Source organism: Ambystoma mexicanum, chromosome 1q, assembly GCF_040938575.1.
Source record: "Ambystoma mexicanum isolate Mex_15411 chromosome 1q, UKY_AmexF1_1, whole genome shotgun sequence".
In the NCBI taxonomy this organism is placed as follows: domain Eukaryota; kingdom Metazoa; phylum Chordata; class Amphibia; order Caudata; family Ambystomatidae; genus Ambystoma; species Ambystoma mexicanum.
Genome location: NC_090922.1, coordinates 1124520275 through 1124537954, shown reverse-complemented (window position 1 = coordinate 1124537954; position 17680 = coordinate 1124520275). Strand labels below are relative to the sequence as shown.

Here is a 17680-nt window from a genome sequence, read left to right as displayed (position 1 = left end):
ATGCGTGGTGCTGGAGTAGAGTTCCTTCAATTAATACTCAGCCAGCTGTCTGGACGGAGTCTAAAGTGTTTTTCTTTTAAAATGTTTGGGCGACTTGTCATCCCTCCTGAACAATAGTCAGAAATTGCGGCTTGGCTGGCACAGGAACACTTGCCAGGCCTTCTTGTACAGGACCCCATTGAACGTCACTAAAACTGGCAAAGTAGTGTTTGCAATACGGGTGAAGAGGTTATCCTTCTGCCTAAGGCATACAACTTCTTACATTCCTTGTCGGGAGGAGCTTCAGTTGAAAACTGAAACTCCTGCATGCTTCCTGGTTGCACTAACAAATAGAGAATCAGGAACAGAGTGAATCCGACTGTAAAGGAGCTCTGAGGGAGCAGGTCTAAACATTTTCTCAACCCTCAGGTTGACTGCTAGTGTCAGGGAAGGCATGAGCAGAGAAGGGGAAATCTGCTTCTTAATGGAATTAAGCAATGGAATAGATTGACTCACTGGATTTCTCTTTAAGGACATCCTCAACAAAGTCAGGGTCAGACACTGCCTCCCGAGTGTGAAACTATTCTGCTGCTTTTTTTAGATTATTGAACTGCAGCTGATCATCAATAGGCAATGTGTCCCGAGGCTGCACAACAGGTGCAGTTTTTGTAAAAATATTGTCTGGCTCTGCCTCACGATAGAGGGTTGTAGGCCAAGGCCCCCATGTCATCGCTGTCATTAAGACACGTGTCTGGGTCCTGAGAAATAAGGATCCTGTACATAGTCTCCCTGGTCTGGGACATAATGCAAATACTCATATTGATCATTTAGCAAAATATCAGTGTGTTTAGGTATGGGTGAGGTAGTTTGAATAGCAGGGGGCTGAATTCAAGGTGATTTATATGGCCTAGGTTCCACAGAGATCTTTCAGGAAATCTGTCAGAAAAAGAAATATTCAGACACTTTCTCCATGGTCCTGTTCAAACCTCGCCCTTGTCCAAGTACCTGTATTAGGAGTCTCAGTGAGTGGAAAAACAACCTCATCTACAACAGAACTGTCGACTCCAAGTCCTAAAACAAAGTGGAAGAGGCCTGTACAAAGTGGAAGGCTGCATCCCAGTACTATAGTGGTTAGTCTGTTTAGGTGTTTTGAAACATTTCTCTCTTCATTTAGGGCGAGTTTTAGATGTTGGCGTGCATGACTTGTCTGAAACATCCAAAGATTTAGAAGTAGGAGCACCATGAGAAGTCAAAGACTTCGAACTATGCGCTGCATGCTGAGGCCGAAGCGCAGTGGGTTGAGAACAGATAGGTCTGCAAGGTTTAGTCGTGGATTTTGACATACCTGAAGGTACAGTCAGCTTCTTCGATGGTACCGTCGAGCATCACCCGTGGTTTGTGTGCTTAGCCTGTGTACGAGTATGTGTGGCCCCGTTGCCAATGGGGTGGGGGGGGCCGAAGCAGTGCACTCTGCATGCCTAGTGGAGTTGGGGATAGGCATGCAGGTGTCCGAAGACTCAACAATCAGGTCTTCAGCATCCAAACTGGAGGCGTGGCTGTTGGATTGTTCCCCATCCAGCACGACCGTGGCGGTGGGTGAATGGGAGTCGGTCTGCATAATGTAGGCCGCCCATCACTTAGTGCACCTTTTTTATCGTTTTAGCCTTCGTATCGACAGACCTTGCAATGCTGTTCGTCTTGGTCACGAGGAAAACAGTTGTTACACTCTTTACGAGAATCACTCCAAGGGAACTTTCTGTTACAGAAAGAGCAACATTTAAATAGAGTTCTCTCCATCATCAGATATCAAGAAAAGAGCAGCCAGACAAAGGAAAGTGTAGGGAAGGACAGGAAAAGGCATTCTCTAATGCAGGAATGTCGAGAATAAAACCCCCACTCTCCCTACTGTCCAAGGCCGAAGAATGATGTGAAGGCCGCAGCCAGTCATAGTCCAGAGGAAGTCTTCAGATGGTAGAGGAACAGTCGAAGCGACGTTGAAAATGCGTCAAAAGCTGGACTTTAGTTTGATAATTTTAGTTTGATAATATAATATCAATATATCTGTAGTACACTACAAGCTCCTCATTACGCAACCAACCAGTATGGCCCCGTTAGGCAAGGTCTGAATGCAGTACTCTCTGGTAACACTACAAGCAACTAGGACTACAGGTTTAAGCAAACCAACCTTTGGTATAAGTCTGTACTACACAGTTTTGGTAGCGTGTTGAGCAGCCAGGCTTATCTCAAGAGGGGAAATGTGAGCAGTAATGAGGTTACACAGAGGTCTACAATCACAGGTGTTCAAATAAACTCTTACACTCAAGGTTTATTGGTTAAATACTTACTAATTTAACCATTCAATGATAAAACATTCAATAGAAGGAGGCAATTATATAATTATACACAAATATACTTCAATACTGTACACTAAGTTTCTGAATCAAATAAGACCCTTTTGGGATGGCCCACAGACACAACCTACAATCACAGATAACTTAAGTATAAGGGTGCTGGGAACATGAATATCTTATTGTGGCATTCAGAATACCAAGTGGAGTAAAAGGCAAAGTTTATTAGAACATAAAAGCTAACAATTATTCTTAGTGTAGATATTTTGAGTTCACCAGAAGAGTCAGTTCAATTCAATATGTTAGGCCAAAATCAATTGGATACAATCTTGGATAGGACAAAGCAGTTCTGGTCTCTGCACAAGTTGTTAGAAGTAGTTTGTAGAAAGAAGAATCATATGTTGGGTAACAAGCTGATTAGGCCTGTGAGTTGCAAAAGTTCCAACCACTTTTGCAGTGAGAGGTAAGTAAACTCAGTCTCATTTTACAGTACCTTACAAATGAAGAAAGAGGAAGCTGATGACTTCTGTTCCTGCAGATCTCGCTGTTTCTGGGCCTCAGTTGTGGGGTCAAGAGGGATGACATCGGAGGACTCCTGCACTGCACTTGAACAGGCAACAGCTCGCAACTGGCAAACTTCCATTCCGGTAGCTGCAAGTAAAGCACACAAACTGGTGTTCCTCTGCCTGGTTATATACGGTTTCCTGCAGCACTCTGAGGAAAATGCAACCAGCTCCGAGATTGGTATCCAGGTGGCTTACTGTTGAGTGTATTCGTCTTACCAATTCAAAGGGAGAAGTCGTCCTTGCAGGGGCTTCTCTGTCGATGTGAACTTGGCGATTCAGACCTGCAGCAGGGCTTCACCGGGCAAACCAACGGTCCAGGAGTTGCAGCAGCCGTCCTCTTCAAGCTCGTCTTCGGTTCTTGCATTCCAGTGGTCGACTGCCTTCCAAGCCAAGAGACTTGACTTTTATTCAGTTCTCTCCCATTTATTCCACCCTAGCTGTCACTCACCCAGCAGTGTGGCTGTCCTTGCCGGACAGTCAGCCAGCCAATCACCACAGAGTGCATTTGGGTCTCATAGGAGACTAATCACAGGGAGTGTCGGTCACCTCCCTCAATTCCTGCCCACCCCAGACACTTGGGCGCCAGAGGCGGCCTTCACTCCTGAAGCCCGCCAAAGGCGAAGGAACAAAGCGACCAAACCTAGTTTGGCGCGAAGAGAAACTCTAGAAGGACCTTTCCAAAAAGAAATGGCGAAAAAAGAAGACCGAGACCTGTTTAAACAAAGGGGACTCGGACATCATCTTGAAAAACATGGCTCCCGCGATTTAACATTACCGAAGCTACAAATAGTTCACGGTCGGGAAAAATCACAGTAGTTCGTTGTAAAACCAATGCAGCACTCTATTGTAAGATAGGGTGTGCTGGGTCTAGGATTTTAAACGACTAGTAAAGTCAATTTCACTTTACTTACTCTGGGAAACAGTTTATCCTAGAGAAGGTATTTAAACCTTGGGAAAGCCAGGTTTCCCTGTGCCACTGCACTGAGGGTGCTGTGTGACACAAATGAAAAGAGGATGCCTATGGAGTTGGTTAGACTCCATAATCAAAAGAACCAAGCACAGAAAACAAATAGAATTAAAAAGTTTTAAGTCCCAAAGTTCAGCAAAAGAGCTGGAGGGCTCTAAGGTAGAGCGGAATTAGCACATTTATTAGAATTCTACCTAACCGGCCTTGCAGCCCTGCTACTCTGCCTGCACTCCCCTGCCTTATGCACTGCACCTCTGCTTACTTCACTAAAGCCCTGTTCTCATGCTTGCAGTCCTCTGCACCCAGTCTGCACCCCCTTGCTCTCTTCCAATTAACTTGTTCCTTGCCTGAGGTACCTTGTTCTGTGCCCAGTCTGTTTTACCTGTGTTAGGAAGAATTCTCATAAATGTGCTAATTTCCTTCACCTTAGAGACCCCCAGCAACGTTGCTGGATATTGAGGGCTTGATTTTTTTTTACCTGGGGAGAGAGAGCCTTCTTCCCCCCCCCCCTCTCTCTCATGTATTTTGATGTGCGTTTTACTCTTGTGTTCTTTGATTGTGGAACTCCATAGGCATCATCTTGGCATGTGTGTCGGAAGCCTTTCAGGCTGTCCCAAGGTTTAAATACCTTCTCCTCTGGGATAAACTACTGTTTCCCAGAGAAATTCAAATGAAATTGATTTTACTAGTCTATCCAAATTCCTAGACCCAGCACACACTATCTTGCAAATAGGGTGCTGAGGGGTTCCTTAGTATCCCCTATGTCTAGAAATGCATGTAGGAGTCAAATTCAACCCTTTCCTCTCGAAATGGCTAGTGGCAGTGGTTTTACAACTAACTACCAGGATTTTTCCGACCGCAAACACTGGTAGTGTTAAATCGCGGGAGGCATGTTTTTCAAGAGGGCGTCTGAGCCCCCTTTGTTTAAACGGGTCCGGGTCTTTTTGCACCATTTCTTTTTGGAAAGGTCCTTCTAGTGTTTCTCTCGGCGCGCCAAACTAGTTTTGGTCCCTTTCTTCCTACGCTTTTGGCAGGATTGAAGAACGCCTCTGGCGCCCGAGTGTCTGGGGTGGGCAGGAAGCGAGGGAGGTGCCCGAAACTCCCTGTGCTTAGTCTCCTAGGAGACCCGAATGTACTCTGGCGTGATTGGCTGACTGACTGTCTGGCAAGGACAGTCACCCTGCTGAATGAGTGGCAGCTAGGCTGGAATGAATGGGAGAAACTGTTTAAAAGGAGAGTCTCTTGGCTTGGAAGGCAAAGACGACCACTGGAACGAATTGTAGACCTCTGTGTAACACCCTTACAGCTCACATTCCCTCTTGAGAAGCCTGGCTGCTCAGCAACGCTACCACAAAACGGTGTAGTACAGACTTGTACCAAATGTTGGTTTTGCTTACACTTGTAGTCTTAGTTGTGTGTAGTGGTCCCTAAGGGTACTGCATACAAACTCGGCCTAACAACCTGGCTTTAGCTTCCAAGTTTCCAGTCCCGAGTTTCCTCGTCATCTGTCTGTAGTCCTGATTTTGTAATTCCAGTCCATAGTAACAGTTCCTTGTTACCAGTCTGCAGTTCAGTCTGTATTATCCTAGTCAGAGTTTTGGTCACGGGTTTTCTTGTGCCCGATCTTTAGTTCAGTCTGATGTTCCTGGATTCTGGTCCTTAGTTTCTAGTCTGCAGTTTCAGTCTCCTGTACCCTTGAACTTACATTTTTATCATCTTGCTTTTTCTGTTCTCCATCCTGAACCTTGCTCACTTTGCCTTCCTATTCTTTCCCTGGATATTTCGGTTACTGTTCTTGTCCGCTTGTTTAATTCCTTTGTTCAGTGTTTGCCTGGTGGGTTTCCGAGCAGGCAATCTCTGCCCTGTTCCTTTGACGCGTTTCAGTATTTTACCATGTGCCATATTGTTAACAGTGTGCTGGTTCCTGTTTCAGGAGGCAGTCACTGTTCAGTTGCTGCTGGATCCATACAGGCTTCAGTCTTGTGAGTGCTGTTTCCTTGTTCGTGCCTTAGGGTCCAGGCACAGACACCCACTCCTGTTGCTCCTTTCCAAGAGCATCGAGAGCGAGGCCCTGTAATAATAACCAGCTCAGAAGACTAGTTTCCCCCGACCCTGTGGGAAACTCCCCCCATTCTGTATACTCCACAATTGGGAACCAAACTGGTTTGTCTTACGTGTACTCGGTGCCCCTTTCTGTTCACTACCTTTGTTGTCTGTCTGTAGTTATTGCCCATCGTCTTGTGTACAGGATTCCTTACACTTCTGTAACTTGTGTACTCTTCTCCCCTCGGTTTGTGGGCACATCTCCAATTAGTGAGGGAGGAAAAACAAACGTTTGGTGGCCAGTAGGGAGAATGAGGATCCTCCTTGTCAGAATTTTGGCTGCATCCTGGAAGATTTCTTTGTTGACCAGTAAAGGAACCCTTCATTTCAAGGACCTTCTTGTACCCATCTGTGTTCGCTTATTGATACCTTCTAATTTATCTTATAGTAAAGAACATCTTTGGTACTTTTCCGTACATCACTATACACAACTTAATAGCACTGCTCACCCCTTAGTGGTCTCACCGTTTACTGATGTGAATTATATAGTTATCATTTTATGAGTTAGTGCAATGTGATATACATTGAATGACTTATGAAACCTGCATAGAGATCCAAATTCAAGACTTTGATACATAGGGAACTCACATCCTATGAACCAGACACCCACGCACGCCTCAGTTACTCCGGTGCTCATCCAGAGATAATTGTGTTACCTGGGTGTCGTTTGATAAGCAGAAAAAAACATTTAAAAAAAAAGAAAATGATTGGATCATCATAAAAACATTAGACCGGTGAATTTTTGCTGGCATGGCATTAACAATTTCTAGTTGAGCAGTTGACAGGTTACCAGTTAGTGGAAATTAGTGCTGAGGACAGAAAAAGGCACAGTAGAGGTCGGGTAGTTTCAGATCTGGATTAAAAGCAGTTAAAGTAGTTACTACTTCAGCGAGATTTAAGATTTGAATGTGTGGGTAGTTATTTTTTATTTCTGTGACAAGTTTCTCAACACCATTAGTAGTGATGTAAAAATGCTTCATATGGATTAACATGTACAACTTATTTTAGGATTCATACACAACATTGCAAATCTAAGAAGGACAGGTATTAACATTTAGTAATTTCCAATTGCGCGCTACAAAAGAAAGAGCATGCTCTTGGTCAGCTATTTTACTCACCTCCATTGGGTAGATTGCAGTCTGTGATGTGGCCCCAGCCAATGAACCAGCTACAAACCTTTCAGCAGTGCCTACTGTCCCATCGTTTGATGAAAACAATCTCTTATACTAAATAGAACAAAAGAAAAAGATAAACAATCTTCTCTTACTAAAACAGTATGATGCATATCATATCATAGGTACTGACACATTTATCTTTGAGTTCTCTGCACTGTGCATAATCCATCAATAATAGAAACATAGCTAGTTAATAGAGAACACAATAAAATCAGCTACGTAAAGGAATTGATCCAGAGCGATGAAATGCAATCTACAATGTAATGTGGATAAACGTGCAGCCCTTGTTCCTATACCTTAGTAGTATTCTTAAGAGAGACACGGCATCAAGAGAGAAAAGGAAAGCTGGGAGTGTAGAAAAGAACATTCAGAAATAAAGCATGAAAAAGGAGGAGGAAACAAAGAAAACTGAAAAAGCAGAAGAACCGAGAAAATCTGGGAAAAAAGAATTTGCAAAGCTTCAACAGTTGGTCAAACGTTCAAAGAGGAAAAGAGTCGGTACTGGTACTAAAAACACTTTGTCATGCACTTGCCCCTCTTTTTTCACAGACATCAAACTAAAGCTCTCCCTACCCTGAAAAAGTAAACACTGATACAAGAGTAGTTACCAAGATCCCGACAATGGACAAGACTGAATTACTACACTGAATCTACTCCGGGCTACAAAGACTGCAGAATCAGGCCACTAGAATGAGGCTGAATTTGTGGAAATGGAAACACATTAAACCAGCACTGAAATCACTGGGAGCAAGGAGCACTTTCTAAACAGTACATCTCACACAAAGTCTAAAGAAGCAAAGGCCTGGGTTATTTGCAAAACCTGGCCCCTCACTACACTCTAGACTGCAATCTCAGTTAAAGCACCTCCAACCATATCCTTTCACCCAAACTGGTATGCAAATATCCATGATCTTCATTCTAGAATATGTCTAATGCACTGCTTTGTTTTCCGAGGTTTCTCAAGTGCAGATTATAAAGCTTCAATAAATCAACGAAATGGAAAAGGGTATCATTAGTGCAGAATGGGAGAGAACAAAAAGAAAATAAGCCTCAGAATCAAATCTAGAAATCACTGGGAGAACAGAAAATGACTTAAACCACATTCAAAGGGGCCTTTTAGAAAACAAGCGATGACCATTGTGAATCAAAGCCTTGTCAGGGTCAAAACCGTAGCTTGTCAACCGCTTGCTTGAATGGCACATTTGGCCTTTCCATTGTACACAGATGCAGAGGATATCCAAATCCTGCTGATGGCGAGTGGCTTTGAATGAACACTGTCTCAGAGTCACTACTTTAGATGGGGGAGCTCCTTTCCATGAGGCCATGAGGCCATGGAGGTAAGGCTGCTACCCGATATTCCCCTTGGGGGTGGTGCTCAGCGGGAGGATCTCATGGGGATGGAGAACCCCAATGAGATTAGTGACCAGCTTGGGAAAGCACATTACCCTTTTTCCCCTCCCACCTTTCTTCTAAACCCATCCCTCAGCACATTACCCAAGACTCCCATGTGTTACTCAAATATATTCCAGTTTACAATTACTGGGACAAGGAAGGGGATGCAAGGAATGATGATCACCAATGTGAGTGACAGCACGCATTCTAGTTTTTGCTGGAACCCGATTGACCCAGCCTTATTCAAAGACAGAGAGCTAGAGGGAGAAAGCAGTCTTGGTTTTTGGTCCAGCGCATCCCACGAGAGGCTGCAGGTACACAGAGGCCAGCCAGAGAGGAGAACAGCACATCCCACTGAAAACTGCGGAGAAGGCTCGCCAACTAGGAAGCAGACCAAAGCAGAGGAAAGCCACTTGCTGTGGAGCAGAGCCACGAGAGTGCAGGGAGACAGACGCCAAGCAGAGGAAGAAGAACAGAGGTCCAGCGAAGGTGCCGGAAAGCCCAGGAAGCCACCGAAAGTCCTGGGAGACCCACGAGCAATCAGAGAGGGACGGCCCAGAACCTACAGGTGGTGGCTGATCACAAGGTTGGGGTGACCTAGAGGGAGCAAATGGCGAGGGGCAAGAACATGAGAACCATGTGAAGGGGATCTGGGACCCATTTTTGAAAAATAAACAGCGAATTACTGACAATACAACTGTTTGCCTATGTAAGCCCCAACATCCACTGACCCTGGCAGGAGAGTAAACCAAGGCTGTGGGAGATAGAGAACGAACTGTGAAAACCTACAACTGAAAGGGGTCTGGGACCCATACTGGGGGAGCAAACCCTGGCCATCACAAAAGGGAACAGAAGCTTTGTGGATGCAAGAAAATATCACAGATATTGGCAGGAGAGTGAATCAAGATTGTGGTCAGGAGAAGAAGAGAGCTGGAAACTTAATCAAGTGAAGGTTGTCTGGGACGGACAAGGGGGAGCTACCCCAACGTCCAATTAAGAAGCTTGCACATTCAAGGGACACGCTAAGGCCTTGGCAGGAGAGTAAACCAAGGTTGTGGGTGAAAGAAGATTGCGTGCCCTCCTTGGCAGAAAGAAAAAACCAAGGATGGGATGCTAAGGTAGAGACAGGAGTCCCCTCCACACAAGGCAGTTTAATAGAGGCACAAATACAGTGGAAACATCCGAGAAAAGGGGAGCCAAACCCTTGGGTCTTTGTCGCACTTTACTTGTTTTCATATGCTGGAAAGATTCTGGTGAAAGGGAGACAACCCTCGAGTCCTGTGGACATTTTGCTCGATTTTCTACACCTTTTAGAACCTTGGTGTTTGGCTGACAAGATCAGGCTGTCGAGAGACATTTTTCCATTGCACGTTATGCTTAGTTTCGATCGTAAGGGACGCAGTAGGTTTTGGACACAGGGCGGTGAACTTTACTTTGGTCGTTCTGACACAGACCACAGACCGCTTCTTTAGCTGGTTTTGTTGAGGTAGGCCAATCCCTCTTAGAGATGGGGCTAGTAAGGTTTTCCTTCAACTGCCCCATTTTACTTTATAATAAAAGTCTTTGCCAATCAACATGCACCCTTGTATCCGTCTCGTACTCCTAGACCCCAACACCACTTATGCCCCATTTCCATACATCCATAGATGCTTTCCGACTACCCCAAGCTCAACTGTGCAAAGAATGAGATTCATATATTTGAATGCAGAGAGGGCTTGTGGAGTTCCTATTGCGGGTCAAGCTTTTGAGGTCCATGGCAAACCCTGGCCCAGGTTCAAAGCTGCAGGTTTCCTGACAAATGAGGTCAATACTTCATCTGGAACCCGCTTTATACAGTCACATGTTTTTGGAGTATCCTCCAATGTCTAGTCTCTCCTCAAAGAACCAACATTATAGTAGCCATTTTCTTCCATGGTCTGGGTTATCTTAAAAGCATGGAAATCCAGGTACAACCCATCTGGTGTTAATGGGGGGATTCATCACTGTGTAGCTTATTTGAAGGTGGAAATAAAAAAAAAATCAAAGAGGGGGCTTCAAAGCTAAGTAGCTTGTTTTAAGGTAGCTATAAACAATGTAAATCATAACTCCCTGCAGCTACTAAGTTCTCAGCATTTCCCTATTCCCAGAGAGACGTTTAAAAAATATTGCATTGTAGACAGTCTCCTTGCGATCATCCACCACGATGTTCGGTACCATCCTGCATGCTGCAAGGTGAGAAATAGAGGACAAGCATTCTCGGTTGTAACAGACAAGCTCTGGAATTCTCTTCTCTTATTGATCAGGTAAATGAGCTTACCACTCCTCTTATATGGGCTACAGTAATAGTGCCACATTTGACCTGCTTGAAGACTTTATTACACAACTCCAATAAACTCAAAGCATTGGTGGAGGGCAGCCCATTTCACATTATGAGTCTTTCCTTCCATGCATCACCTGCCATTGCCTCACTACGTTGGTTTCCACCATTCCACTGCACCTTTGTCATCACCTTTGTGTAACTCAAAAAGCATTTTATATTACTGGGCCAGCTCAGATTCTCTCCCCTAAGCAGCTCCTCAATGTAGAAAAGCATATTTCCCCCAGAAAGGCCAACATATTCCCGAGGAGCAGAATACTTCCACCTATGGAAACGCCCCATATATATTGGGAATACTGTTTGCTTAAAATAATGACAATGTAGCATTTTAGTGTATCCTAAACGCCGGCCTGCACGTTTCAGCCACACATCTATTGTACCGCCAATGTCTTCAATCAACCTGCACCAAGAGGTCATTGATCAAATATTTAACTGCACACTTAGATTCTTATAATTTAAAAGCAATACTTATCCTCAAAACTGAACTATGAGCCCTGCTTTTAGGACAGAGCCTGGAAGTGGAATATAGGTGTTTTATAAACCAGAAAATGAATACAACGTAATAATAAATCCACCAAACAGGTATGTCGAGCACATTGGAGGAATATTAATACCAAGGTGAGAACAGCAGGTTGGCAAGAACAATCAATACTATCCACTTGAAAGATATAGAAGGAAGGGATACCAGATGCTCTTTGGCAAATGCAGCACAAAGATCACCACAATACCTAGATTCCACATGGTCTTCTGCTTGCACAGAAATTCCACAACAGTACCGACAAAGCATAAGGAAGCCACTAGGAACAGTAAACTGAGCAAACATCAGTATTTTAAAAGTGTGGCATTCTATGAACAAGTGTGTAGATCTGACTCCTAACGCTCAGCTCGGCTTTCTTCATTGCTTTTGCTGAACTATGCATGTACTGATTTTCTTGCGTCATTTAAGCCAATACTTTTCTACTGAGATTCTAATGTCATGCAGCATATTCTCTCAAGCTCCTTTGCGGGGAGTTTTAAGCAAGGAGGAAAATCAGATCTGAAAAAAGCAATATCCCAAAGAAAAACATGCCAAAGAAAATCGATCTTACCCATATTGACCTTAGGATCATACGCTATATTCCCAACTCTACATGGATAATGCTCAAGTCTCCAATTGCATGGACTATGTAACGGAGCCTTCCTAGGCCCAACTCAGAAATCTATTGTGCAACCTCAGTTTGCTCAATATGTGGGGACCAGATTCCTCCATCTGGATAATTATGGCCATGTTTTAACTGCCATTTGTTCAATTTGCTGGTTTCCAAGGAGTATTGTCTTCATAGTCCTCTCATACACACAATTCTGAGCAACAGGGCCGTCCAATTGTTAAGTTTGTTTTAATGTTTTAATGTATAATTCACCAAATGCCACCCGCTGAACGGACAACGCAAAGGAGGAATGCTAAAGTTTTCAATAATTTATGGAAAATAAGATGACTGTCCATCTAAGGTACATTCTCTCAATATGCACATACACAAACCCTTAGATCAGTAAACCATCACCTTCTCAAAATTCTTTCCAATTTATAGGGATACTCTGGGGTACGTGCTTTGGTCAGGCTACCACCTACTGCATATTCAGTGAATTTCACAAGCAGTGGTGCAGCTATCCAGCTGCCAGCTACTGAAAGACATGCCCCGAGCTAGCTCTATTTTGCCTAGTCCTTCTCTTTATTCTTTCAAAAAGTGACACAACATTATGTAAATCTAGATCTTTAGAAAGAACTCATTTTTATCAACCTCGTAATGATAGAAACTTAACTGCTTTGTCAGGATTCAAGCACAACCTGCAAGTTGGAGGGAACTAACCTATTTGATTGGTTTACGGATGTTAAGGTTGGAATGATCAGGAAGCAATACATACTACAGCTGAACATCTATACCTGTGCATGTAAAGAAAGTGAAAAACACAAAGAACTTAAAAAAACTAATTGAAAAAATAAATAACACAGTTTTTGACTTTTATATAGGCACTGTAGAGCTGTTGCTAGACCATATATGGGGGCACACACCCCATGTTAAATGTATGTTAGGCATCAGTTTCCACATTGTATGAACAGTATTGCAATCATATTGCAGTTTTTTTTTGTCAAAAACCCAGCCCCTCAAACTAATGCCAGGTATTGCCATATATAACTAGGTTCACACACCATTGCCATACTCCTGCGACTGACATGTACAAAGTACTAACACCACATTACAGGTTTTGCAATTGCATGTCCAGCTACGTGACAGCCAGTTATGCCCAGTTGACACATTGTAATATTATGCCCAGCTAGCACTGCATGTGTACATTCCAGCAGGGACTGCTAACCCTCACTCTCCATCCTGCCCAATGGAGCAGTATGGCTCGAATCCATAATTCACAGAATCAATTGGGTCCAATTAACAGTTTATGCCAAGAATCATGTCTCAGTATATAATAAGGAGATTCCAGTATGATCATTTATTTTTATTGTTTAAAGCACGGCCCTAGCTCGAGAGCAGCAGAGCGCTGCACAGAGTGTGGGTAGCCATTATTTGGGCTGTCAAATTTTGGAACAGAAATGCAGTACTGTGTCAAGGTGTTGAAAGAGCCATGTTTTGATATATTTGCAAAATTGGAGAATTAAAGGGCATTCCAAGCTGACACGGGATCGAGTTCCAAAGGGAGGATTGTTTTTGGGTCCTCTCTTGAAGAGTTGTGATTCAAGCAGGTTGGTCAATTTGCTGCGTGAGGAGTGTGCGTCAACAGATATGTGGAGCTTAGCCGCCACGTACGCTGTTGTGCTACTCGCGACTGCTTCGTAGATAATACATGCAGTCTTTAACAGTACCCTGGATTGGAGTGTAAGACAATTTAGTTTGCGTAGGATGGGGGTAATTCGGTCAAATTTCTATGCTCCTGTAATAGGTCATGCTGCAATGTGGTGCACTGCTTTTAGGGGATCCAAGTGAGCAGCTGGGAGCCCTGTCATCCCCCCATCGATGTGCGAGATCACAAGGGCCTGCACTACGGTCTGGAAGTCCTGCAGCGGGATGAAGGGTTTTATTTTCCAAAGGGTAGAGATTCTGAGCCATGCTATTTGGGCTTTCTTGGCTATGTGTTTCTGGAGAGACAGGCTGCTGGCAATGGTTAAACCTAAGGACTTTGCAGAGTCAGAGTTGTGGATCAAATCAAATCCTTCTAGGTGCACATCATTGAGCCATTGTTGGATAAGTTGCGTTTTACTGGGCAGACCGATGAGGACGAATTCAGTCTTGGATGGGTTTAGTTTGAGGTAGGCAGTCGACATCCAGGATGGGATGATGGCTGGGTAATCTCGGAGACGAATGATGTCATGTACAACTGAGCATCGTCCTCGTATTGGTGGATGGCTATATTGAGAACTTTGAGGAGGGTGCCCAAAGGCTCCATGTAAAGGATAAAAAGGATTGGTGAGAGGGTGGAGCCTTGGGGCGGGGGGGCACCGCAGGTTCCCTGGGGTGGGTTAAAAAGCAACCAAGTTCATTTGAACAGTCTGGTGTCTGCCTGAGCGGTAGGGGGTAAATCAAATAAGACAGTTCTAGACCAATTCAGGACTGTCAAATGCAGCCAAGAGGGAGACATCAGCTCGCCCTCATCTATGATTTGGAGGGCATCATCCACCACCTGGATGGTGTCTGTCTCGATGCTACACTTGGTGCAGAACCCCGAATGATAGTCATTTAGGCGGTGGAGTGGTTCGATTCGGACGAGTAGTTGTGTTGCAACTACTTCTCCAAGATTTTGCCAATAAACGGGAGGTTCGTGATGGTAGCTGGCTAGGTCATCTGGATCTAGTTTTTTTTCTTCAAATGCAGTTGCATGAGGTCAATTCTGAGGGTGACTGGGAACTATCCTTCTGCGAAGGAGGCATTGGTTATGGTGAGGAGCAAATTGAGCGACGGGCCCATCGACTGTTTAATGATGGAGGCCAGAATTAAATTGTCAAAGTAAGTAGGTTTGAGAGAGGCAATCATTTTTAGGCGATCAGGGGAAAAGAGGAGAGACTTCAGTCCAGAGGGCACGTGTGCGTGCCAGGGTGCAGGGGCTGCAAATGCTGCGAGAGGTTGATTCGATGGTCTCTCGGATTTGGTCTATTTTTTCAATAAAAATGTGTCGATTCCATCGCATTTTCCCTGAGTGACTTACCTCAGGGTCGGGTGAGGGTTCAGTACAATGCTTTTCTACTTCAAAGAGGGCTTTGCTCCTGTTGGAGGCTGCCGTAATGGTGGTGGAGTAGTAAGCAAAATCCTACAGTTTGCGTGGAGAGGTCTCCCAAGTTATGGTGTTTGTGCCACCGTTTCTCTAGGGCTCTGGTGGAGCCTTTGTTGGAGGCTAGCTTGTGTCGAATGGTTTGGTTTTTGGCCAGCTGGATTTTAGAGGGGCACGAGTGTCCACCAATTTCATAGTAGTGTTCCTAAATAATTCCAGGAGGCCCAAGGCATTCCTTGTGGTGGGGAAGTCTGCAATGTTTGCTACCAGCTCATTGACCGGGAAGATCTTGAATGGCAGCGTTGAGTGAGGGGGCGTTTAGCCCGAGCTTTGTGAGCAGTAGTCGAGTAGATAACTGGTAATGGGATGTCGGCGTGGTCAGACCAGTCGAGTGGGATATGGTCTGCACAGGTGATGCAGAGGGATGATGTGAAGACTCAGTCTTTGTTGTGCATGGGGGATGGGTGAAGAGCACAATTCGCTTAAGGTCCATGCAAGCGGTCAGTGAGAAAAGCGTGTTTCAAGTGTGGTTGTCAGCCTGTGACATTAAAATCACCAAGAAAGCATTACTAGAATGTGTTAATTTGGCAGAGCAAAGTAATTTGGAGATGTCTGCAATGGAGATGTCCAGGGGACTCCCGCCGAAGTTGAAAATCACACAAAGGAATGTCTTGCCCTGGATGTCAGGGGAAGAAACAAGAAACGACAAAAAACACTAAAATGGTGAAAAAAGAAGACAGGGGCCATTTGGGTAAAATGGGCAGCTCTAGGTGCCTTTACTGCAGCTGTGAACACAGCCTGCGGTATAGGTGCACCAAATTAATACAAGGTATCACTGCCAGCAGCCATTGAAGGTAAGCTTGTCCCTGTAACAGAATTGTTACAGTTTTAGTGTGAAAGGGGATACATTGTATCTCCCCAGCACTCCACATAGGGTGGGGTGTGCTGGTTTCACTTAACAAAATTTAAGTGATCCAAAGATCCTTTCTATCCTTGGGAACTGTAGTGGTTAGCAAAAGAAAGTTGGGGAGCCCCTAGGGCAACCCAGCAACAACAGGCACTTTATTGCCAATAAGTTATTAAAGAGTATAACTTCAAAAAGACACTATGGAGAGTCAAAAAAATGACACCCATAAAAAGAGTTAAAGATATTCGGAGTATGGAAAAAAAGGGTCCCACTCACTGAGGTATTAAGGAAAAATGTTCCACTAATAAAGCAAAAAGTTCTGGGGTTGACCCAGGTCAGGAAGATTTACCAGTTCAGTGAAAATCTTAACTAACACTGTGCAACAGAAATGAAATGTGTCTACTCAACAGGCAATTGGGCTTAGTAGCAAAAATGGGTTCAATACTGTATAGTGACAAACATTGGCCAGAAGCAACTGGGCAAAATGTCAGACAAGGTAATAACAAAATAGAAAATGTCCACCATTTGAAAATGTGTGAACCATGTACTAGAGCATTGGAGCACGACAGCACAAACACTGTATGATTGTGCCTGTACACACAGCCCCCACCCATACCATAAACTATGTGGCAGTAGATATCCCATTGAAGTTGCTATAGAATATGCTAATCACATTAGATCTACTAAGACAATATATTTACCAGACTTCATGTGAAAGGAGAAATTGCCCATCAGGAAACATATGACAGAGGAACAGGTTGACTAGATATTCTGTGCCAAAGAACAAGTCTACAAATACACCATGACACCACGTCTGATGACAGCATCAGCAAATGTCAGTAAATGTCAGTAAATGGGGTCACTGTGCTGTTTTGTGTTTTACCCATATAAAATGGTGGGCACAAAGATCATTTGGAAATTCCTGACCAAGTCTCCAAAGCCAGTATTGGGAATGTGAATCTAAGATACGAGGAGAAGAAAGTGGAGGACAAGTTGGCTCTGGCACTTTTAAGCCCATTGCTTCTTACTATTTTGATTTTACAATTGCCAAAAAGAGACTTTCAATGCTACTGGGGAAGTGTGCAATTCTGAGATGCACTCTCCTTTCTAAAGGTCCAGTTTAGTGTGCCTTCCCCCAGACTTTGAAAAGAAGGTGAAAATGGGTAGATACCATTAATGTTATCTGTCCATATAAGAGCTCAGGCCAGGAAACCGTAACCTTTTTGATTTATTTGCCCATTAAGCACAAGATGGCTTAAGACTCGACCTATATAGATGGTTTCTGGCAGTACATCGACTGTTTTACTTGGATTATGGACAAAAAATTGATGAGTGCTCTTATGGGGGACGGGCAGGGGCGGGACAACATTGGGGTGGCAAGCCTACGTGTTTATGGACAAGCCAACATGATTAATGTTCCAATGTAGAATACTAGCATGCGTTAGTGCAGGTAGCATGAACGTTTTATTACAACGGTGTGGTACGTTTTACAGGTGGAAAAGAGAATCCGAGGAGCATTCTTACGTGGGGATCGCAGGGGGACTACACTGGGGCAACCTCCAGGGATGTTCACTTACAGTGTCATGGCAGTTATTACTGGCATTATGGTCACAGGCAACACGAGTAGGTTCTT

General features: G+C 44.2%; 1 protein-coding gene across 1 annotated transcript in view; it reads right to left on the bottom strand.

Annotated features, from left to right (window-relative positions):
• Positions 1 to 17680, bottom strand: part of SLC25A24 (solute carrier family 25 member 24) — a 220045-nt gene that overhangs the window by 93942 nt on the left and 108423 nt on the right. The window contains exon 7 of the mRNA XM_069641872.1: positions 7082 to 7189. Coding sequence (XP_069497973.1) covers positions 7082 to 7189 — 108 coding nt within the window. The remainder of the gene's footprint in view (positions 1 to 7081; positions 7190 to 17680) is intronic.